At 37.2% G+C, this 24,881-nt stretch overlaps 1 protein-coding gene across 1 annotated transcript; it reads right to left on the reverse strand.

Moving 5' to 3' along the window:
* Nucleotides 1-767: 767 nt before the first annotated feature.
* On the reverse strand, nucleotides 768-8,733 carry STARD4 (StAR related lipid transfer domain containing 4; the record flags this gene model as incomplete). Its single annotated transcript, XM_080704784.1, has 5 exons — nucleotides 8,623-8,733; nucleotides 7,679-7,728; nucleotides 3,286-3,412; nucleotides 1,909-2,023; nucleotides 768-997 (listed from the first exon to the last, which is right to left on the reverse strand). The coding sequence occupies exons 1-5, from the start codon at nucleotides 8,725-8,727 to the stop codon at nucleotides 768-770; spliced, it is 627 nt and encodes a 208-aa protein (XP_080560910.1). The 5' UTR covers nucleotides 8,728-8,733.
* Between the last annotated feature and the right edge of the window lie 16,148 nt (nucleotides 8,734-24,881).

Below are 24,881 nucleotides of genomic sequence, written 5' to 3' on the forward strand. Positions count from 1 at the left end.
ATACAACCCAGACTACTGCTCAGTCAGCGTGGTGTCCCCAGTGCATCTCTGGTAATTTTCTGTACTATAATATTCATGCATAAATGCTAATCAGAATCCCAAAAAATGCACAAAAAGTTACAAATGTGTTTTTAAAGACATTATAAAAGAATGTGATCTAGATATCAAAACTAAATCCTACTTGAATTGTCCCTGTAGTTACTATGATATCTATTCTATTCTTATTTTTTTGGTCTTTTCAATACTTAAAATAGTACATGTCAATGGACAATGAAGTTCACCTTTATAAAATATAGAAAAGAGCTTTTTTCTTCTGTTCAAATTATTGGCAAACTCAGAGAACATACCAAAGTAAAGCACTAATATTTACTTTCAAAAATATTAAAATTTTACAAAAGATTTCACAAAATAGCATGAAAGCATGAAGCTTGTGCTTACTCTAATTTCTAGGCAGCCAAAACATTCATACTGAGAATTCAATTTCTGTGAATTGTTTGGACCAAATAACTACTTCTACTTCTTTGTGGATTTCTGTCATCCTCTCTACTCCTAGACACTGCCATACCAACAATGCACAAATAAAAGTTTAAGAATATTGAATGCCCTCTCTTAGGGCATTTATTCTAAAAAAATAAAATACTGTACTAACAGACCAAACATATCCCAAATTTTTCTACAGGCTACACAGAGGCATCAATAATTTTTACAGTCCATACAGCTAAGGAAAATGCCAAGCAGAGAATCACAGTACTACAAGTTTGAACACATTATTCCTTTTGTAAGGCTTTCCGTAAATCACTGTAGAAGTTGGTTAAAGTGCTTGCCATGGCTGTATCTACTGCTGACTGAGGAATCATTCCACATAGATCCGTCTGAATATAGCCTGTCAAAAGACTCTGGTTCAAATTGTCTTTGAGTGGCACACAAAACCAGCCACAGGGATGATTATATCCACGAACAAATTCTGGTCTCTTTTCACTCCAGTCAAGACTTATCCCTACAAAGTAATTTTAAAATAATATTATTAATAGCAGTGAATGACATTTCTCTAAAACTCTCATAAAATATTATAAATTTTTATTGTTTAAACATGTTTCTGCTTATCCACGTAGATGAAAATTAAGCCCTAAGAGTGATTATGGCAGAAAATAGATAATTACTAAGGAGAATTCTGATGGGGGATTGGTAGAAAGGTAATGAAAAAAATTCTAATCCCTTCTAAATAGATGACATCATGTCATCTTAGTAACTCTCTCTGGAAACTACAAATCTTGATTGCAGCACCCAGGCTTCAAGGCACCAATAATCAAATCTATCTATCGTACCACAACTATTCCCCATAGGCACTACTAAATCCATGAAATAGGGAAGTCTAGTGAAGAATAAACAAGTAGATGCTTACCTACAACTATAAACTCAAGCATACACTATTATAAATTATTTTACCTATAAACTCAAGTGTATACTATACATATGTTATTTTACCTACATATTTTAGAAAACAGAATCGTTCCAATGGTAGTATTTTTTATTATAAAATGAGAAATACTACACAGCTCAAGGAAGAAAAAATATTCTAATATATGTCAAGTCCATTTTTCTTTATCTATACTAAGATGTTTTCTGAGAGTGACAGAAGAAAATGTTTGCTGAATCTCATTCTCAGAGGCAATCATGTGACCCATTTCTGCTACTTGTGACCTACAGCATATCATATAACTGGGAACAAAATCTTACAAGGAAGATTTTGAAACTCTTCTTATATTGTTATTTTACTCTACAAGGTTTAGCATTTGCAAAAAAAAAATCTTAGTAATAACTATGAGGGTTAAAAATATATCACACATAGAAAAAAATTTAAATATCCAAACCAAACTCAAAGAAAGTATAAGGTTTTAAAATTATTACCACAGGATAAAAGTCCCTCTTTATAGTCCACAGTGTAGGAGAAATCAACAAACTCTCTTGGGGAAATTATATTCCAAAGCTGACCAGCAGTAGTATAACGCATCACACAGCAATTCTGAAAAAGAAAAAGGCAAGACATAGGCGTTACTACTGGAGCAAATACACATATAGACTCATGTACCTTAAGTCAATCTCTAATAATAAAATTAATATTCATTCAAAGTGTTTTATTAGTGTAATAGCAATTCTTAGAGTGATTCTGACAGCTCTGAATTTCTTTTCTAAATTTCACAGCTACTATATGGACATAAAGAATATACATAATCAAAATAAACAGATATAAATTGTTCAGTCTCCAAATCTTTATTAATAAGAGATTAATAACTAATTCCATTAATGTGTAATATTTTTCTACATATTATATAGAGAATATAAATGAATTATATACTATATATGATTTATATAATATATAATTTTATATTCTAAACATATCATCTGTATCATATTATACTATATTATAACCAGTAAATAGATATAATAATAAGTAGAACAATATTCCACATGAAATAGGGAAAGCTATTTTATTTTTTTATTTTTGGTGGTACTGGGGATGGAACCCAGGGGCCCTCTACCTCTGGGCTACACTCTCAGACCTATTTTATATTTTATTTGGAGACAGGGTCTCTTAAGCCAGCTGAGGCTGGCTTCGAACCTGCGCAATCCTCCTGTCTCAGCCTCCCAAGCGGGAGGATTACAAGCGTTCGCCACCATGCCTGGCATGGGAAGGCTATTTTATAGTACTGATGATTAAAAATTCACAAATACTATCAGTATGAAATTATTTGTTTATTATAATAAAATTATTATTTATAATAATTATTTGTTTATTATAATAAAAAATTCAAAAATGGTAGGACATGAATATAAAAATAACAAGCCCTACTTGCTCTATAGTTCTCTACTGTTAAAGGTAGTATTTTTATCTTGGTCTTTAATTTTGACTTATATTAATAGAAAATTTATACATTCAGCTGGATAGTAAATATGATGGCAGTGCTTTCAAAATTTTAGATTTTAGAAACTTAACTAAAGTCTTACAATTAAAGATGCTAAAGATTTTCTTAATCAGCAAGGGTTCTTGTGGTAAACAAACTCAGCCCCAACGCTCACTAGTTAATATGAGGAAATCTAAGCTTTGTAACAGGCAGCACATGATTCCCCTGTGATATCTATGCTCTAACTACTATTCTCAAAGCAATGGATATAATGATCGTAACTGCATACAAACACCATGCATATTCTTTCTCACACACATATTCACACAAAACAAAACCTGCACAAACACACACAGTCTGAAGGAATGATTCTAACAGATACCTCTTCAAAGTTCTCCAAGATATCCAATGAAGTCATTAAGCGGTCCCAATCCAAGCGGCAGGGCCCTGGGCGTATATGGTCTATTATACTATTGACAACGTCATCTATAACACCTTGGGCTTTGTAGCTGGAGAAAGAAAAATAAGAGTAAATACTACTAAAATGAAAACTTGTCTCGCTGAGTTGCAAAGGGCCTCACTAAATAGCTGAGGCTGTCTATGAAACATGATCCTCTTGTTTCAGTCTCCCGAATACTGGGATTACAAGTGTGTGCCACCACATGCTGTAAAAACATTTTTAAAAGAGGGTAAATACCAACTTTCCTGATAAATTAAGTTTCAACAATTATTTTTTATCAAAATGTGTCCTTTGTCTTCAAATTTGATTAGAGAACTAAAGGCTATATAATGTGTCATCATGAACATAGTATTCCTTCATGTTATTATACAGCTAAAACCAGTCCATAGAATAATACTTTCATTTATTTTGTATATTACTCTTTTTTTTCAGTTATTCTCAAATGTATTTATATATACGTATTTTACCCTGATTTTCTAAAGCTTTTTAATAAAAAGATATAGAAAAATAGGTCAATGGAACAGACACTGAGGAACTGGCTATGAATGTATGGAAATTTGACATATTTCAAAGGTAACACTACATTTAAATGGAAAAAAATGTACTATTCCATAAATGGTGTTAAGATTCAATAGTTAACTTTATGCAGAAAATAAAACCTGGATCCACACTCACCACTCAAAATGATTAATTTCAGATAGATTATATACCTCTGTGAAAAAATGTAAAACTTTGAGAAAAATATACATGAGATGATCTTTGTGATTTCAGAATATGGGAGAATTTCTTAAATATATAAGACTTATATATTTAAAGAAATCATAAATAATATAAAAGATCAGTTACAATTTCAAATGTGCATACCATACATGAAAACATAAGTAAGTTTTTTTAAAAGTACTCATTGACTGAAAGAAGATATGTGTCATACATATAAATGGACGAACAATTATTATAAGTGACATACAAATAATTCCTATAAACCAATGAAAAAAGACAGTACATACTTAGTCATACCCCTCAGACTGGCACACATTAAAAACTTAATAACAATTATGAAAGGAGAAAACTGCTACTTTGGAGAGCAATTTGGCAATACTTAGTAAAGTTGGGTGATGTTCGTTCCTAAGACTCAAAGAAAATCTTTATGCATAAGGAAATATGAACTTGAGGTACAGCACTGTACTTTATGGAAAAGAACTGACAACAACCTGAAAACCAACAGGAAAACTTGCAAACACAGATAAATACACTGTGGTAAATTCATATAGAAGTAAAAAAGTAGATCTATGTAGTAGATATAGCTAAATCTTGAGAATATAATACTGAATGGAAAAAAACTAGAGACAAACGACTAAATTAAATACACACACACTCTGGGAGCAGGACACTCCTACTACTTGGGAAGCTGAGACAGCAGGATTGCAGGTTCAAAAACAGTCTCAGCAATTTAGTGAGACCCTCAATGACTTAGCAAGACCCTGTTTCAAAGTTAAATATTTAGGTAAAGGGCTGGGGTGTAGCTCAGTGGTAGCTTGGGTTCAATCCCCAGTACTACTTTCCATAATACACAAACACGAATGAACATTTAAAAATTATATCAGATAATGCTTTTTATTGTTCACGGACATATAAATATATGATCAAGGTATGAAACAAGAATAATATATACAACTTCAGGATAGTAGTTACCTCTGAGTAAGAAAAAAGGGAGATGAAATATGAGATAGTTTGGCTTCAACTCTATCAGTAATTATTTTGGTTTTTTTAAGCATTTTAAGCTATAATCATCTTAAAAATATTTCCAACCAAACATCTCCCTCATCCTCAATCTACTCCTCCTTCCTGGGTTCTCTAATTGGGGGTGGGGATATATGGCTGGGGGCAGGACAACACAAATTAATACAGCCAAATAGAGTAGAAATCTGGAATTCCACTTAGACTCATTTTTTTTCTTAAGCTCATTCCCAGTCAGAACCAGTCAATCACCATGTTTGTTTTTTTTTCTTATCAAGATGACTTTCTAAATGCAAATTGCTTAGAATATTATCTCATTCTCAATCCATGCTAGTAACCACTATCAACACCACTATCATCGTCATCACCACCAGGAACACCAGCATCATTAAATAAATCTCTTTCACATTCCTTTGATCTTTTCAACCATTACCTGCCTTAGCTTTGTACTCTGCCCAACTCAACACTTTATCAGTTTCTACTTCTCTTGAACATGTATCCTTTTAAGAATCTTTAAAAAGACACATTTCTTCCTAGAAAATTATATATTATTACAATATATTGTATACAATCTGAGAGGAACTCTTAGGAAGCTGGCCCTGGACCCTTAGCTAAAACCTCTTCTCAAGCTCTCCCTGCTCATTTCCATCTTTTACAATATCATTTGGGTAAATCCCAACTCCTGTGAAGACCTGGGAAGCAAGGATGGGACAGGAGCAAGCAACACTGAGGTCCTTGGGTTTAGGATTCACTAACCCTTCAGACAGGGCTCTCCTCACCCCATGCTTTATGCTCCAGTTGTACAGACACAACTCCTAGTTCTTGAAATCAGATTCTTAAAGTATTTCTCATCTATGTAGCAGATGTAATTCCCTCTGCCTGGAATAGGAATAAGCCCTCATCCCTAAGACATATCTATTCTTCCTTTACATCTCAACTCAAATATTAGCTCCTCTCTGAAGTCTTTTCAAATTTCCAAGCACAGTGTTCCCTTGATACTTTCTACACTTTTCAACCCCCACTGGGAACTACTGAACCAAAGGATTAATTTCCACACTTGCTTACAATGCTGAATCAAACTTCAGTTTCCTTGTCTTTGTCATAAATATTGTACAACTCATCTTTTTAGAAACACTATCTTTAATATTATACTTCAGAACATTTTGTATACACTAAGTAGAGCCAGCAATTTCATTTTTAAAAAGGGCTGAGTCTTAAAGATGTGAATACTCTGCTCCAATTACACAAAGCAACTGTCTCCACTGGCTTTAAAAAAACAATAGATCTGCTGGGCTACTTAGCAAGGCCCTTGGAACTCAGTGAGATGGTTTCAAAAATAAGAAAAGACTAAAAAAAATAGGGCTGGGGGTTTATTTATTTATTTATTTTTGGTGGTACTAGGGTTTCTGGAAGCCCTTCTACCTCCGGGCTACACTCCCAGACCTATTTTTTATATTTTTATTTGGAAACAGGGTCTCTTAAGCCAGTGCAGCTGGCTTCGAACCTGCGCGATCCTCCTGTCTCCACCTCCCAAGCGTGGGGATTACAAGCGTGCACCACCACACCTGGCTCAGGGCTGGGGTTTAGCTTAGAGGTAGAATGTCCTTGGGTTCCATCTTTGGTACAGAAAAAAAAAAAAAATCTGCCTCTGAGCATGGTGGCACATGCCTGTAATCTCGATACTTGAGAGGATGAGACAGGAGGGTCATAGGTTCAAAGCCAGCCTCAGCAATTTAGCGGGCTCTCAGCAACCTCATGAGAGCCTGTTTCAAAACAAATAATAATAATTTTTTTAAAAAGGGCTTATGTGTAGCTCAGAGGTAGACTGCCCCTGGGTTCTTCCTCAGTATCAAAAAAAAAAACCAATGAAACCCCAATAGATTTCTCTTGGTTATAGGAATAATCCATGTTCAACTATAAGCAAACACTAAAAAAGAAAAATAAAAAAATCGTTCATAATACTATCTAAAGATGAATATTTGGTCTTAAGTCAAAACATTTTAATAATAAAAATGTAAATTAAAAATAAACCCACATTGTGCTACATACAGGTTAGTATTCTACTTTATTCACTTTATATCATTATCATTTTATGCTATTAAATAACATTTGAAAACATAATTTCAAAGGCTACACAATATTCTATAATAGATATCTCTTAATCTACTATTGATTATTCGGGTTTTTCATTTTTAATATTCTAATTAATGCTGCAATGAAACAGTGCATATTAAAGTCACTATTAGCTTCCTGATGATTTCTTCAAGATAAATTCCTAAAATACTTCATACGATAGCACTGAGCAATGTGGACTATTAAAAGGGTCATGTACACTATGCTAAGAAATTCAGATTTTTATCTGCCATGTGATATTATTTATGACCTCCTCACCACTAACTCAGTCATGAAGGAGGTGGACATCGTTAAGGCTCTAAATTCATAAGGTCAATTTGCTTTTCAGAAAGTTAAAATCTTAAAAGCGAAAGCTAAATTTTCTTAGCAATGATCATTTAGTGATCATGCATACATATGAAGTTTAGAGGTGCTTTAAGAGCTACACAAAACTATAAGGACTTACAGATATCCATTAAATTCTTCTGAGGGTTTTCTCCAAACTGTTACATCTTTCTAGAAAACATAAAACATTACATGGTGATAATTACATAGAACACCAGACACAAAACTGACAATTTTGTAAGTTTACAGTACTTGCCTTTGCACTAAAATAAAGCTTAAGTTTTCAGAGATTTCTTTTGTTATCACATTGTACTTTAAAAAGATACGTAGTAGTGTGATGAGATTTAAATACTGTAAGACTCAGGGATGGCACTGTCATAGCAGACATTATTTGTCTCATTCCAGTGCCATCTATTTACTATTACTGGTTCATTTAGACTATGACAATAGAAACATTAAATATTTTATTATATGATTAAATTATTCATATCTTTAAAAAAATTAACAATTCACATTCTTTACGACTGTGTTATCTTGAATTAGTCCCCATATTTTCCCCAATATTTCAAGTAACTTCTGAATATCAGCAAAAGTTGAGCACAAAATAACCAGAACTACAAAAGTCCTAGCTTTCAGGCTTGTCCCTGAGATCACTCAGCCAAGTGACAGTCTGGGAAGTCATACTGATAAAGAATACTGATGGGCTATCCCCAAAGGTTTGCTGTTACAGCTGAAAGGATTCCAAACTCTTACCTACTCTATGCGCTTAAACTGATAATGATCATTTTCTGTGTTGATTCAGAGGCTGTTCTTTAGGCCTTAGTTGTCATGGTCCTATTTGTCATGCTTAATATTTAAAGAGCTAATGAAAGCAGTACAGGATTACTACTGATAAGTTTCTTCCTTTTTAAGATGACCACCAACGCTATTTGCACAATTACATATCTTGCACGTCCATTCAAAGAGGTGGTCTCTTGTCCATATATTTCATATAATTTTGAAAGCCATCATCCAACTCACTGGATAGGCTCCAAATATAAGAAATAAGTAACTGAACTAATGTACCGTTTTCTTTGCAACTCGCCACTTGTCATCTTCAATGCTGTGGTATTGGATGAGAGTGTTTTTCAGTTTTGTTGAAAAAGAAGCAATATCAGACAGGTCTTCCATTTTTTTCTTTCTGTTATAGAAACCAAGATTAGTGTCAGAAAATATTGCAGATTGATGCCTCAGACCAGTAGGTCTCAAATTTGGCTTCATAACAGATTCTCCTCAGGGGACTATAAAAGATGCTGTACCTGGACCCTACTTCAAATGAACTAATCAGAATCTGAGACTAGAACTCAGACATGGTTCTTTTTCCCTAAAATCTCCCAAGGTGAGTAACCCATAACCAGAGATGATAATCACACTTTTTGATATTTATTAAAACCACCCACACAAAATAATAAAAGGGGGATGGGAGGACAAGGGAAGGAGTATTTCTCTCTTATCTATATGCTCTTGAGCCTCAGATATTTGCCTCTCATCTCATTATGTTGTTTTCTTTTGCTCCCAGAGAATCAACTTTTTTTTTTTTTTTTTTTTTTTTTTTGCGGGTCTGGGATGGAACCCAGGGGCATTCAACCTCCAAACTACACCCCCTGCCCTATATTTTATTCTTTATTTTGAAACAGGGCCTCACTAAGTAGCTGAGGCTATCCATGAACTGCGATCCTCTGGTCTCAAGCCTCCAGAATGCTGGAATTACAAGCAGGTGTCACCACGCCCAGCTGCAGAAAATCAACATTTTAGCATAATTCCTATTTCCCATGATTTTATCTCTACTTCTTCCATGCCAATAAAAGACTAAAGGAGAGAACAATTTGGGGGAAAAGCTACCCATCAAAGAGCCAGCAAATTACTAAAAGGAGATCAAGAAAAGACTTAAGTAGATCTCAAATCTCACACCTCGATGGGGAAAAGGCTGTAAGATTTAACTGTAGATACAGCCATCACAAAAACCTTTGTTATGTTTTGTAGTAGATGTTGCTGTGTTTACGTGTTAGATTTCAGGGCCCACCGCCAACCAAATAGCCTGATTCACAGGCCTGTTCTGGGGGTACATCCCAGAAACCTAGGTCCTTTAAAAGCTTCACTAATAATTTTGCCATCTAGGCAGGGTTGAAGACCACTGATTTAAAAACTAAAGGTGACAGAAATAAATCAAAGTTACAGCCAGTATTTAAATAGCACGAGACACAGCACACAAGCCATTAAAATTTACCATACAAAAATTATACAGAAACATAGAAACATACATAGAAAATCTCAGAATATAGGATTTAGAATTTATATAAGTGGTAAAATGTATAAAAGTATGAATTTTATCATTCAAAAAGTCTACCAGTCAGGAATGTAGTCCAGTTCCACTTGATGATCAGTACAATGACCTTACTCAAGGATATGTCAAAAAAAAAAGCAAAGTTCTTGGAGAGACTATGTAAAATAAATTAATCTGAAATTGGGATCATCATAATTAAACAACATTCTTTAAAACCTGTTCACCTGCCAGGTTCCTGTGGTTGGAGATAAGAGTATTTTTTTTTTCAAAACTCCTTGATAGCAATCAAAATTAAAACAGAAAGCTATTATAAGCAAACATTATATTTGTGCATATTCAGCACAGGAAAAGTAAGCAATAAAAGCTACCTAGAAAGATGAGAAACAGAAATTTTAAGGTGCTTGTCTTAGTATTTATTCACATATAATGATTAATATAAAGTTCCCCCTCCAATGCTTTCTCACAGTCTCTCTATATGGTAATTATCCTCTTATTATTTTATTGCATTTAATTATAAAATAGTTGGGGGCAGGAATTATATTTTGTTTAATGTTATGCTCTTTCAATCTAGCATTCAGTAAATATCCAGTGAATAAAAAGGAAAAACTATACAGACACTGAGCTACTATTCTCTTGGGTATGTCTATTTACACCAATCACCCTTGAGGTTTTAAAAAAATCTAAAACTCTCATTACCATAATGAAACAGGACAATTCTCAGGGAAGCTTACTACCAAGTATTTACAAAGATTTTATAATATACGCCAGGTCCTAAAACTGGATGGAATCCTATTTTATTTATTTATTTATTTTTGCTCAAAGTTGACTTATTCCACCCTTTTTTTTAAATTTTTTTTTATTGGTGCATTATATTCATACAACTTATTGGGGTAAAAAACTTGTGTGTACAAACATGTACTCATCGCTGATTTAACCCCTACCCAAATCCCACCCCATTCCCTCCCCGTCCCTCCCTCCCTTGCTTGGCTTAGTGATTGACTTTGATATGTTTAAGTACATTGTGAGCTTTGGAGATTTTCCTCTTCCCCCCTCATTTCTCCTCAGTAAACGGTAACAGCACTAATGAAACTAAATTATTAAACAAAAAACAAACTTCTACAAATAACTTCTTGAAGAATGGCAAAGTGAGGAGTGGGAAGAGAATAAAGTAAGTATAAATTGGAAAGCTCTCTTTTAGTTCATCTAGGTATTTAGCCACACAATTACTTCTTGCATGAATTTATTTTCCTCAAGATTAAATCCAAAATGGACTACTGGCTGCAGATTAAACTGCCCTCTGTGTGTGAAAAGACATGACTGAGCATCTTTGGAAATAGAGAACCAAAGAAGAGTGTGATATTGGTATTGGGATTATAGAGGTTTGGCTCCCTCCTGATGTAATAAAACACTTGTGTTAATTAAAAGGAAAGTACACAATTCCCCTCCTGTATTTTTCAACTGTGGAAAATGTTTGGGGAATGTTTAAAATAACATTCTGAATTGCCTTTCTAATTCAAATTTTTATTTCATTTCTTGACCTTATATCAGGAAATGCTCCAACTGTAATACTCAGTCAAAGAAAACAGGCATCACTTAACCTGATCAAAATCTAAGAATTCCACATAAAAGATTAGATGTTCTTGTCAGTTCTATGGCTAAGTGCTGAATAATGTACATCTCTGCATTTTTCTCTTAACCTGTTCATGTTTTTTATGACTTTTTTTTTTTTTTGCAGTACTGGGGATGGAACCCAGGGCCATTGTACCTCTGAGCTACATTTCCAGCCCTTAATTTTAGTCTTTTTAAAAATTTTTTGAAATGGGGTCTCACTGAGTTGCAAAGGGCCTAGCTAAGTAGCTGAGGCTGTCCTTGAACTGCAATCCTCTGGTCTCAGCCTTCCAAATGCTGGAATTACAAGGGTGCGCCACCACACCCGGCTTGGGACTGTTTTTGAATGATTGCCAGTAGTGATAGAGGGAGTCATTACAGAGTAGGCAGCCTTCTCAAATTAAAAATTTTCCTGGAGCCATCTATTAGCACCATAGTCTTGACTAATCCAACTTCTATTATTCTCAAGTATATGTCACAGTGAAATGGCCAGATGTTCTCTTTTAAATTCAAAACATAATAAAAACATTTAAAACTCTAATAAAAAGTGAATCACACACACACACACACACAAATCTATACTTATGTAGTATGGCTAGGTTAGAATACACACTCAGTTATCAGAAGCTCGGGTATCAAAATTATTTAACTTTCCATTTCTCGGTTAACATAGCTTTTATGTATGTTGAATAACTTCAATTTAATATGCCACAGACTTTCCCCACATGTGAAAAACAAAGTCTGTAAATTTTTTTTTGGGGGGGGTGGATTATTGGATATTGAACTCAGGGACATTCTACCTCTGAGCTAAACCCCCCCCACCACCCTATTTTATTTTTTATTTTGAAGCAGGGTCTAAGTTGTTAAGGGGCTCACTAAATTGCTGAGGCTGACCTTCAACCTGAGACCCTCCTGCCTCAATCTCCCAAATTCTGGGTTTACAGGCTTGCACCACCACGCCCAGCTAAATTATATTTTCTAACATAAAAATTTCAGCATATATCTGATTTCCAATCAGTTAAAAAAAAAAAAACTCAGTCATTTTTTAGCTTGGTGCTTTCAGGAGCTCACTGTCGAAAGGATTGTGGCAGGAGTGTGAGTGATCCTGTTTTAAGTGCTCACTTTGACTTCCCAGCATTACAATGTAGAGACAGACGTTTTATAATGCTTAACACAACATGTAAAATCTAATGATACCACAGCTTTACTTTTGAGTCCTAGCTGGTGATCAAGTCCGTAATGCTCCGATCTTTTGGTAAAAATAGTAATTGCGGACACTTATCGATCACTTATTCATGGCTGACCTTTCTGATTTGCTTTACATTGTGCTATTTCATTTAATCTTCTTAACCTGAGTGCCCATCCTATCATTATCTCTATTTTTTACGAAGGAAAAAAAATCACACGAGGGAAATTCAGTCATTTATCCAAAATTATATGGCTAAATAAGTGACACGGCCAAAATTCGACCGGGGTGTTTGACTTCAGAGTCCAAAAGTCTAACTTTGAAGAAAGAGAATGCCAAAAGCATTTGATTCCAAGCCGGAAGAGATCTTACATGGAAAAATCTGACCTCCGGAATGACTTTGTCAAAGTTTCCCTGCATCTTGAACCCCCAAACCCCGCTAATCTTTCCAGCGTGTATATTTTGGAAAATAAAAACAGCAACTAATTGAGGAAATGCACGAGTTAAAACACAAGAGCACCGGACCGGGAAGACAGTAAGCGCTCGGGAACTGAGGTTTGCCATCAGCATCATCTCCCACGGACCCTGCGTAGTCTGGGCATCTACCACGCGGTGCCCATCACAGAACAAGCCTTCAACGCATCCTCACCACCGCCCGAGACGGATAATCGCCGCCCTCCACAACTTGACAGATAAAGAAACCCAGGCCTGACCGGCGTCAGTCCCTGAGCCGTGCGCGGTGCGCATGCGCGGCAGCCCTCGCCCCCTCCCCAGGCCGCTTTCCTCTCCCACCCGCGAGGCCCCGCCCTCCGCGCGCCCCCACCCCCGGCCAGAGCAGCCCCGCAGAGTCACCCCAGGCGCCTTTTCCTGCGCCCCCCCCCCGCTCCCGCCGCGCTGCCGTACCCTGTCCCCACCGATACCCGAGGTTCTGGGGGCAGCTGCGGCGCGGTGAGGAAAGGCCGGCCTCACGGCTTCCAGCAACACCGCGGAGTTGCTGTCAGCTCTATTTCCCAGCCCGCCGATGCGCGCCGGAAGCAGCCAATGGGAATCGAGTGCCTGCCAGCCGCGGCCAATTGGAAGGAACCGAGCTCTTCCGGGAGAGGCGGGCCCCGCCCCCGACTCGGACCTAAGTTTTGGGGGCTAGAGGGCGTTGCTGTCGGGAGCGAGGTGTCTGTGCTCGGATTGGCTGGCGCCGCAGCTTGTGGCGCGCTCATTGGTCGGCGGGAAATGGAATGATTCCTCGTGGTTGTGGGCCGGCGGTACCCTGGCCGGAGTTTCCTGGCATCAGTGGTTGCCTGGGGACATAGGTAGGCCACTGTGTTGTGCAGGCAATTAATTGTGAAAGAATTTTGTAAGGCAGCCTGCAGGGGGATATATACACGAGGTAGCGTGAAGAATGATGGTGAGGGAGGGATATGGCAGGTCCAAGATCGCCTCTGTGTGAAGAGCATAGTATCAGGCTGCTAAGCTACTCCTCAAGACCCAAAGTCAAAAAAGGGCACTGCTCTAGTTCCCAGGACCACAAGCCTTTCTGCCTCCTGCCCAGCCTGACTTAAGAGTTGAAAGCGCTGGAAAATAAAATACAAATAAGCAATTACAGGCAGTGTGAAGTGATTTTTTTTTTCTTTTTGGCTAAACTTTTTTCTTGTCTTCAGATTGTTTAGAGAACTACTTCTGAAAGTAGAGAAAAGGAAGGGGAGTGGTGGGTGGATTTAGCAACCTCTTAAAGTGTTCTGATTTTCATCTATTTGAAAATGAAAAACATTTCCTCCAGTGTCTATGAAGTCACCCATCTGATGGGAAGTTTGGCAGTTCTGAATACTAACAATCATGATGTTGCAAATTGTAGGAAGGAATGGTACCCTCCACCAGTAGACATGTTTGACAGACTTGAATGGAACCGGGTACTACTCCATAAATTTTATTTTATTTTTATTTATTTATTTATTTATTTATTCGCAGGTCTGGGGATGGAACCCGGGGGCATTCGACCTCTGAGCTATACCCCCATCCCTATTTTTCTTTATTTTGAAATCAGGTCTCACTGAGTTGCACAGGGCCTCACGAAGTAGCTGAGGCTGTCCGTGAACCGCGATTCCCTGTTCTCAGCCTCCCAAATGCTGGGACTACAAGCGTGCGCCACCACACCCGGCTTACTCCATAAATTTTAAATTAGCCTCACAAAAAGAATCAAATAATACTTGCTAGTTATTATTGGCCATTTTTATCTTTGTTATTTGCATGTAAAATAATAAGCAATAATTTGCACTATGATTACGTGTAAGATAATAAGGGAGAAGTTTTTTGTTGTAAAGCTCCATTCATTTACTAGTTATTTTTAGCCGATTATTGTGGTCCTTGTTGGAGTGGATAGATAGCTAATTTGTAATGGTTGAGGAAAAGTGCTTTGTATTTAATTTTATGTATTTCACATCTCATTGAACCCACTTAACAGCTCCCTAAAGAACTTGTATTTTGTGTAGGAGAAGCCCCAGACACAGATGTTGAGGCAGTTTACTTAATTAATGAGCAGCTGAATTGAAATTTGGCCAAAGTCTGCTGAACTTTAAAATCAAGGCTATTAATCCTCACAAAACTTACACTGTGCTTCAGAGTCCTTTGTCAGACACTTGCACACAGGAGTGGGGACCCGAAATGAAAGACCCGACTCTACCCTGAATGTTTACACAATTTAATAATGTAGAGAAAAAAGTCCTCATAATCATTTCAGAGAAGTAGAAATTTGGTGTCTCTTACAAGGATTCAGCTCTGGGAACACTGCTCAAGAGCTCTGCACATTCTTTCAAAGACTCCTTTAAAACATGTTTAAAGCAAAACTAATTTGACATTTTTTTCTTTGAAGGAGGTCCTGCAGTAGGTCTTCATATCCCATATAGGCCCCACATTATTTCTTGTCTTCTCTTTGATTTTTAGAAGGCTTTTGTTTCTGCTCATTTTGTTTCTCATTTCTTGCCCTGTTTTTTTTTTGGTTAGAATGAAGTTAGGGTAATTTAAAACTATTCTATTTCAAAGTGGAATTCTACTAAGGCAAAAGTGCAGGTTTAGGGGGGAAAATGTGACGCTCTTAAGAGCTTATCATAGTAAACACAGTGGTATGCTGTTGACTTAACATTGCATTAACTCATCTAACAGCAATGCCTGATAATAGGCATTACTATTTCTCTTTTCATTGTTCATATGAAGGAACTGTCATATGCAAGGCAACAGAGAGATACCTCTCCCAAATATTTTGAAAATGAGGAAATAAGATTTCCATCTGGAGTTCAATTATAAAATAGGCAGTCATGTAATGGTTTCAAACAGCTAATGGAAAGATTTTCTAAAATAACAAAATAATGTCCCTGTCGAACCCTAGCTGTAATTGACTAAATATATGAACATATCTAAAGAAATAATTTTCAAAGAGAAAGAAGAAAAATTCCAAAACATAGAAATAATATATGGGCACTTTCTGACTTTGGGGCTTTAACTATAACAAGACACAAAATAACGTGTGCATATATTCCCTAACGACTTGAAATTTAAAAAAAATATATGTATACCAACTCTTTGGTCAAAGAGAAAATCAAACACTGCATACTGAAGAATAATTTTAAACTATTCATTTTTACAAAAATAACTTCATATATCAAAGTTAGATAATATGACAAATTCTATGCTTAGATAAACTCAAGAAAATTTAATTCAAGAATTATTTAATGAATACCTGTTATCAGTACCCATAATTGAAAGTATATTGTGTCTTAAGAATTACTTATGTGCAAATAATTCAAACTCATCTGAATTAAGTCAAGAAAAGTTATTAAAGATCATAAAAGAAAATAATATTAAAGCAAAAAAAAAGTGTGTTTGTGGAGATTGTAAACTCCTTTTAAAATGGAAACTCTTTCTTTTTTCTTAGTACTGGTAAGTAGGAAGCCCCGTGTAAATATTTGTTGAATAATGCAAGACCATCAGTTAGTCTAAATAGTTGTAATCTACTTCTGGCTCTGCAGCAAACCCGTTAATAACACAGGAAATTGAATGGAATGCAATCAGTTGAGTCCTAGATCTCCATCTATGTGTCTATCACCACTTTACACACATTAATAAGAGTAGCAAAATTATGTGCAAACACTAATTATGAGTGATTCATCTGCTTTTAATAGGAAAAAAGGAGTCCTGGGTCTTAATTGCTTTTTTTAGGATATCAGACTGAAACATTGAGGCAAAAAGCAGGAAAAATTGAAGACAATAAAGGCACAATTTGATCTTAGGTGTTGTTTCATGATCAGCTCCTTTGGGGAGGTATAGTTGGTATATAATATGTAATGTGTCCACTTGATGGGCAGGGAGGCATCTGTAGATAACAATAGTTATTTTGAAAAGTCAAAGATTCATTCCCCTTTATTCTGCTTGTACCATACTTCAACTTTGGAAACTGCTTTCCCAACTACAATTCTTAGGTAAGGATGGCTTGACTGCCCTCTTAGCTTCAGGGCTGAGCACAGGACCCAGGTCTGGCTAATCGGTGCATCTCAGTGACTCTGTAAAGGGTAAAGGGTAAATTACAGATTACCAGATGATCCAAATCCCTTCTCTCCCTAAGAGTTTTGGGCAGTGTTAAGAAAGTGAAATTCTCTTTCTGATGGAGTTGCTAGCTTAAAATGTGAAGTAAACCTGAAGTTTCTGGGCACTGCCACTTATATAAATAAAGCTTAAACACAGAGGGAGATAGGGTCACAAGAATGAAACTGTGACCAGATGCTATTATTTGAGTAGACAGAGCCAACCAATTCCAGAACCAAATTTAATCTTGAGCCTTTTATTAATGCAATTTAATACATTGATTAATATTTTTAACTCGGAGTCAGCTTTTTCTCACTTAGATTGAGGGATCCCTTAGTGAATAGAGGGTCCCTTTTCTATTTAACATTTTCTTCCTTAGTTGTTTTTTTTTCCTAGGAATGGCCTGAGGCCAGATAAAAATAGGGAGAAGGTGGGATACTGGGAACAGATATCCTAGTAGTAGGTGGTGAAAAAGGAGAACCTGGAGTGTTTCATCCATGTTTTTGAGGATACATTGTAGCTCCTGCTTTCTTAAGCAATTGCCTGGAACAAGTTTGTGTACAGTTAACACATATGTTCAGGGAATATATGTATACTCATTACTTTTGTTGTTACAAGCATCTCAAACACCCAAGGCTATGTGGACTCCAATTTGTCTAAGTCCAAGCTGTATTTATTTACATTTAGTTTCCACAAAATTCTCCTAGGTCATTTTAATAAAGGTTTTTCTTGCCTTTTAAATGGGTGTCTGGTTCTGGTCTTGTAATCAGTCCGTAACTGTCATAGAAGTAGAAGGCTTGGCCTGTCCTCTCAAAGAGCCTTTTCCATGCTAAATAAGCAAACTGATAGCCCAGGTCCCTCCCTTCCCTCATGAGACCACGCAGTGGGGACAGGAGGCGGATCCCCGGAAGCCAGAAGCAGAAGTGTTGTGAGACTCCAGACATCGTGAGACAGACTCCAGGTGCCACAAGACTCTGGATATTGCGAGAGAATCGGCATTTCCATGCTGCTAGCCCCACCCCAAGACCCCCGCTATAAATATTCATAGTACTTCCTGTCTGCTGCGTGACTCTGCTGACCCTGTGACTCTGCTGCTCTAACCCTTCCCCCAGGGTTGGCAGACCATGCCCAGAGGTGCCGATTGATTAAAGAGGCCTTTAATAACTTGGCTGGTGTTTGCCTCCTTCACAACCTCCAACTCAATTTCAATGTTACACTAACATTAACCATTGTATTAAATACATGCTCTTGTAAATAATATGGCAGGGATTAATGTAGGAGAAAGCAGCCTAAAAAAAACCTTCAGATGCACAAATATGCTCAGATTCCCTGCTATGCTCAATGGACTGTGTCAGGCATTCATTTTTATAGCCCCAAACTGCACAAGTTAGCCATGTTGTCCTCATCTACAATGTATGAATAAGAGCATCTTCTTGATGGGGTTGTTGTTGGAGGCAGTGGCTTGAGAGAGACTGGCACAGTTGGGGATATCAAGTGTGTACAAAGGAAATGGTACCAGAGGCAGGGGAGGAACACTTGGGTGAACACACAAGTGGGGGCATGGAACAGAAGTGCCTGGATCTCAGTCATCTGCATCAGAAGAGGCATTTAAAAGTTCAGATTTCAAGACTCTATCTCCAAATTATCATATTAGAACCCATGGAGTGGGATTCTAGGAGTATAAATTCTAATTAGCCCTCCTGGGTGATGTCACATAGCTAACCTAACACCAGCTCAAATAGTGTTTAAGAACTACCACAAAAGAAGAGGAAACAAGATTTGTATGAGAAGTGAGCAAATCTAAGGATTAACTGCTGTCAGGGATCAGTGGGTCAAATGCTGACTTGTTTATGGCACTTATTTCTATTACTCTCATAACTTACTCTTTTGTGCTGCCTGCTCTGTTGTTTAATGATTATACTCAACTCAACTGTTTTAAAAAAATAAGTAGCCCGGCATGGTGGTGCACTCTTGTAATCCCCACGCTTGGAAGACGGAGACAGGAGTATCTCGCAGGTTCGAAGCCAGCCACACTGGCTTAAGAGACCCTGTTTCCAAATAAAAGTACAAAATAGGTCTGGGAGTGTAGCCGGAGGTAGAAGGGTTTCCAGGAACCCCAGTACCACCAAAAACTAAAAATTAAAAATAATTAAAAAAATAAAATAAGTATACTTTTGAGAAAATTTAAAGCAACTAAATATATTAAGATACACTACACTAATTACAGAAAATGTGTTTGTGTTAGAGGACCATAGTTAAAACAAACAAAAATGAGCAAATAAAAAACTCAATATTTATCTTTTCATATATCCAAATGTTTTAATAAAAATGAAGTTCAGTTAATAATATTACAATCATCCTAAGTTATATAAGTAGATGATACCAAATTCTTTATTATAGATGATAGCCAATGTATGCTTGAAGTAAAGTCCAGACATTGCTCTTAAGTAGCTGTTTAACCTCTTCTTGCATATTAAGAAACCAAAGCATAAAAGGCTTCAATACTTTCTGAGGTCACACAGGTAATGAGTGGCAGAGGTTGTGTGAACCCTATACTCTTAATCACTATACCATTCTCCTTCTCAATACAAAAGCTGAAGCCCTACAGGGCTTTTTACTTCAATAAAGGAAAAAAAGCTGTACTAATACCAGGTAGATTTCCACCGGGGTATGAAAGACCATGATGGTATCCAGAATATATCTGAAGCCTGTAGGTGGATCCAGCCCACACTGAAAATCACAAAGGATCTCACTAAGTTGCCCTGGTTGGCCTGGTATCTGTAATTCTCTTGCCTAAGACTCCAGAGTCACTCTGATTTACAAACCTGCCCAGCTTCTGATGAAGTTTTTTTAAAAAAATGATTTCAAAGTTAATCACTAAATCAAGTATGGGATTGAGGGGCAGGGATGGAGTGGGATGGGGATTGGATAAGAGTCAATTGGATGATGTGTGCTTGGAAACCCTCACAAGTCTTGTACTCCATTGTGACCTTTGACTACAATGCACCAATAGAAATATATTAAAAATTATTTTATGCAATTACCTAAATAATTGTTAATAGGTTTTATGGGACATAGGCACATTCATTCACTTAAATACTGTGATAACCTCCATGCTACAATATAATGATTGAGACAATGCAACAGACATTCTATGACCTATATAGCTGAACATAGCACTATCTGACATGATCAAGAAAAATTTGCTGACCTTTGCTCTACAATGTCTTTCACAAATCTAGATTTAAGATTAGAATTTTTAAAGAGATAAAATTGGGCTTGCTACTCATCTGAGAGCCCATATCTTTTTGGTTTGTAGGCATCAGGAAACCTGGGTTGCCTGGCGTGGTGGCACACATTTGTATTCCCCGTGCTTGGGAGACAGAGACAGGAGGATTGCTCAGGTTCGAAGCCAGCCACACTGGCTTAAGAGACCCTGTTTCCAAATAAAAATATAAAATAGGTCTGGGAGTGTAGCAGAAGGTAGAAGGGTTTCCAGGAACCCCAATACCACCAAAAATAAAAAATAAAAATAAAAATAAAGGAAACCTGGGTAGGTGAAAAGACTTGAGAAAGGAAAAGATATAAGAGAAATACCTTGGAGGAAGATCTTTATCTTATAGGATTGATTACTTCAGAGAAGGAGCCTTGTTAACCTGAGATTACTCTGTAATTACTTTAGCTCAAAAAACACTATGTTTCACTTGAATACTCCAAACCTCAAAGTGATCATGGCATAATTTTCAACTTTTCCATTTAATTTCTGATTGACATTTCTTAAAGAGGCACTTGGTAAAATTTCATAAATATGTCAATTAATAAGGGTCTATCCTGTGCCAGAAATAATCTTGACTACTTGTTGTTCTTTAATATATTCTTTCCCCGCTTCTCTCATAGAAATAGAACTCTTGATTTTCAGCCAAGCACATCATAGTCCAGAAGAACAGATATCTCCCAGACTCTCCTACAGCTGCAGCACTGGATTGACTTGGGTTTTGTAACAGCATGCACTCAAGAGAGATTTGAAGCTAGAAGTCATGCCCTTATTGCTACTGCAGTTCTACTACAGGTTTCTGGATCCCCAACACCTGTTTTGGCTTGAGGTTGCTTTGGGATCATAGAGGTTCTCGGAGAGTTCATGTGTTAAACACATGGCCCTCAAACCTTTGGGAGCATTTGGGAGGAGATAGAATGTTTAAGAGAAGGATATTCAAATGAAGACTGTATTTCTGAACCTCCCATGTAACTTCAATTCTGTTCGTGAGTTAGTTTCTGCCAATCAGATGATCTCTTGAAATATTTGCAAGGTGAGAGGTAAGCAGAGGCAGAGTGGAGGTCTCTGGTTTGTCTCCTGGCTTCTTGATCATGGAGTCTTTCCTGATCATGGTAGAATCAAATTATTATAGAACTAGTCTCGAATCCATCGACAGCATAACCAGAAGGGGATAGTGGGAACCTATCATTTCTCTTTTCTTAGGCTTTCTAGCCATGAAGTGAATGGGTTTCCTCTGCCAGTCATTCCACCATGACTGCAGACCTAAAATACTGGGGACAACTGGTTATGAACTGACACCATGAGCCAAAAGAAACCTTAATTCCAAATCGATAATCTCAGGTGTTGGTAATAGTGAGGATGAGCTGAGTGGAACTGTAACCCAACTCTTGTTGTATCCTTCTCAAAGCATCCTTTGAATGTTTCATCAGCCCTTCAACTGACTCTCCAAGCCACAACAAACCTGTACTAAATCACTTTCTATTTATTTATTTATTTATTTATTTATTTATTTATTTATTTATTTATTTTGGTGGTACTGGGGTTCCTGGAAGCCCTTCTACCTCTGGGCTACACTCCCAGACCTGTTTTTACATTTTTATTTGGAAACAGGGTCTCCTAAGCCAGCGCGCGCAGCTGGCTTCGAACCTGCGCGATCCTCCTGTCTCTGACTCCCAAGTGTGGGGATTACAAGCGTGAGCCACCACGCCTGGCTACTTTCTGTTTAAACTAGGTAATGTTCTGATACAAAATTTGGGATTTAGAAGTGGGGTGTTTCTTTAAAAAATATGAATGTACAATGCATTGCCCAGGGAGCAGTTAAAGAAGGCAGGCCTAACAGGTTGGAAACCTGGAGACTTTCGTTACTCAGTTGCAAAATGTTTTACAAATGTTGCCCCAAATACCTTGGAAGAGATATTACATGCTACCCAATCTTGCAGTAGACTAGATCACAGGGGAAATTCAGAGTGATGGAACAGACTGGTTGCTTCTACTACTTTCAGCAAAGTTCTACAGGAGAGAGATCAAGTATGTCTAGATCTAGCCAGGTTACAAAGAGAAAATAAAGAAGTATATATCTGCTAAGAAAGGGCAAAGAACCTAAACTTGTGGAAGAGAATCTAAAATATTTATGAATCTAATAATTTGGTACCCACAGTATTGAAAAAAGTCACTTTTGTGTGCACCTCCATGTAGAAGCAATTAGAGGTTGCTTTGAAGAAACACTGTGACCTAAACTATTTACAAGCACCTCTTTAGTTGTTTTGAGTAAGACAACAAGATTCAGCCCGCCAGCATAGATCTGATTGAGGGTATTGCCCCTTCATCTAAGACCCTTATTTTATGGCATTATGGATAGAAATCTGTATTAATTTGCTATGCTGTAACAAAATTCCACAAATTGATGGCTTACATACAAATATATTGCCCTAGCTCTAGAGGTTAGAAGTCCAGGATCAAGAAGTCTTCAAGACTGGTTTCTTCTGGTGGTTTGCTAGCAACTCTGGGGGAATCCTTGACTTGTAGATACATCTACATATCTTTGCCTTTATCTTCATACGACATTATCCCTATGAGTTGTGCTTTGGTCCAATTTTTCCCTTTTTTAGTAGGGACACCAGTCATATTATATTAGGGCTAACCCTAATGACCCCATTTTAATTACATCTGCAAGGTCCTGTCTCCAAATAAGAACATATTCTGAGATACTAGGAGTTAGGACTCAAATGTTTCTGTCTTTTGCAGGTTAGTGGGGGTATCATATAACCCATAATACCATCATTAGGTTGAAAAGAGAGGCTGTGCAGAGAATAGCATCTAATAATTAAAATAGGATTTTCAGACATAAATACATAGAGATGTCTTTAGGAATTCTTTAGGTATAATTCTCACACTGGCACTGAGCAGAAGAAAGACTAGAAGACTGTAAAGCTTATGAGGAAACTTTTTTAAACAAAGGAAATATAAAGCTGGCCTGCCAAAGCTTCATTGAGCATCTATACAAACTCAAGCACCTAGCAGAAAGTGGGCTATAAATATTTCATACCCACAAGAAAGAAATTCTTGAATGCCAGTTAGAGATGTAGCTGATAAGGGTTAATGGACAAAGAAGGACCTCCAAGAAGATAAAGCCAGTGGTCCTGGAGATGAGAAAAAAAAAAACCATAAGCTGCCAGACAAGCTAACCCAGATGTCTCAGTCTACATTCTCAATGCTATAACCTAAAACAACTGACAACACAACTTAGAGAAAGGGAGATTTACTTGCTCACACATTTTAGAGATTTCAGGTTCAGCTATGTGAAGCCAGGGTCTGTGGACCTGAGGATGAGGTGAATCAAAGCAACAAAAGAGATGGAGCAAAGGCTCTGCTATCACATCATGGAGGCCAGAAGCAAAAGAGAAGAGGATTTAAAGACAAAGCACAGTCCCTAAGGCCATACCCCTAGGGACCCACCTTCTCCAGCCACAGCCCCCCTGCCTAGGTTACCACTCAGTAAAACAAATAAAATAGATTTATCTACTGATTGGACCACAACCCTCATAACTTAATTACATCAATTCTGAGTGCCAGAGAATATTCAAAATGGTGACTGTGGGACACAACACATCTCAGTAGCTGAAACAAATAAAGTTCAACTATTGAGAAGGCAGCATATTAATAAACAAAATAAATATAGCTCACGACCCAAACCAGATTCAAGACCCATGGCAGAAGGAATCCAGTAACTCTGGACTGCAAGATCCACTGCAAAAAAAAAGCCTGAGTGTGCGATGAACCTGCTGCGGACTCGGCCAGCCACCAGTGCCATCATGGGCTGTGAGACCAAACCACAAGTCCTGGCGTGGCAGCCCTAAGAAATTTAGAAGATGAAAAAAAAAAAAAAAAGAGTTTGAAAGTGGCCATAGAGCTCTAACATCTTACGCAGTGAGCTGCACCTGAGTACCTGAGCAGCACCGTTTGTTCACCAGAGGTGGCACCCACAGCGGCACAGCAAGACCTCCAGAGACCCAGAAAGGAACCAGGTAAGATCAGAGCAGAAATAAATGAAATAGAGAATAAAACACAATTCAAAGAATCAATAAAAACTAAAAGCTAGTTCTTTGAAAAGATAAGTAGGATTGAAAAACCCCAGGCCAACCTAACCAAAAGAAAGAGAGAATCAACTCAAACTATTAGAATCTAAAATGGAAAAGGAGACATCACCACAGACAGTGGGGAAATTCAAATGATTATAAAAAACTATTTAAAAAATTTGTATTCCAATAGACTGGAAAACATAGAAGAAATAGATAGATTTCTAAGCACATATAATTTACCTAAACTGAACCAAGAGGACATAGCAAGCCTAAACCAACCAATAG

Source organism: Muscardinus avellanarius (assembly GCF_963383645.1).
Source record: "Muscardinus avellanarius genome assembly, chromosome: 1".
Lineage (NCBI taxonomy): Eukaryota > Metazoa > Chordata > Mammalia > Rodentia > Gliridae > Muscardinus > Muscardinus avellanarius.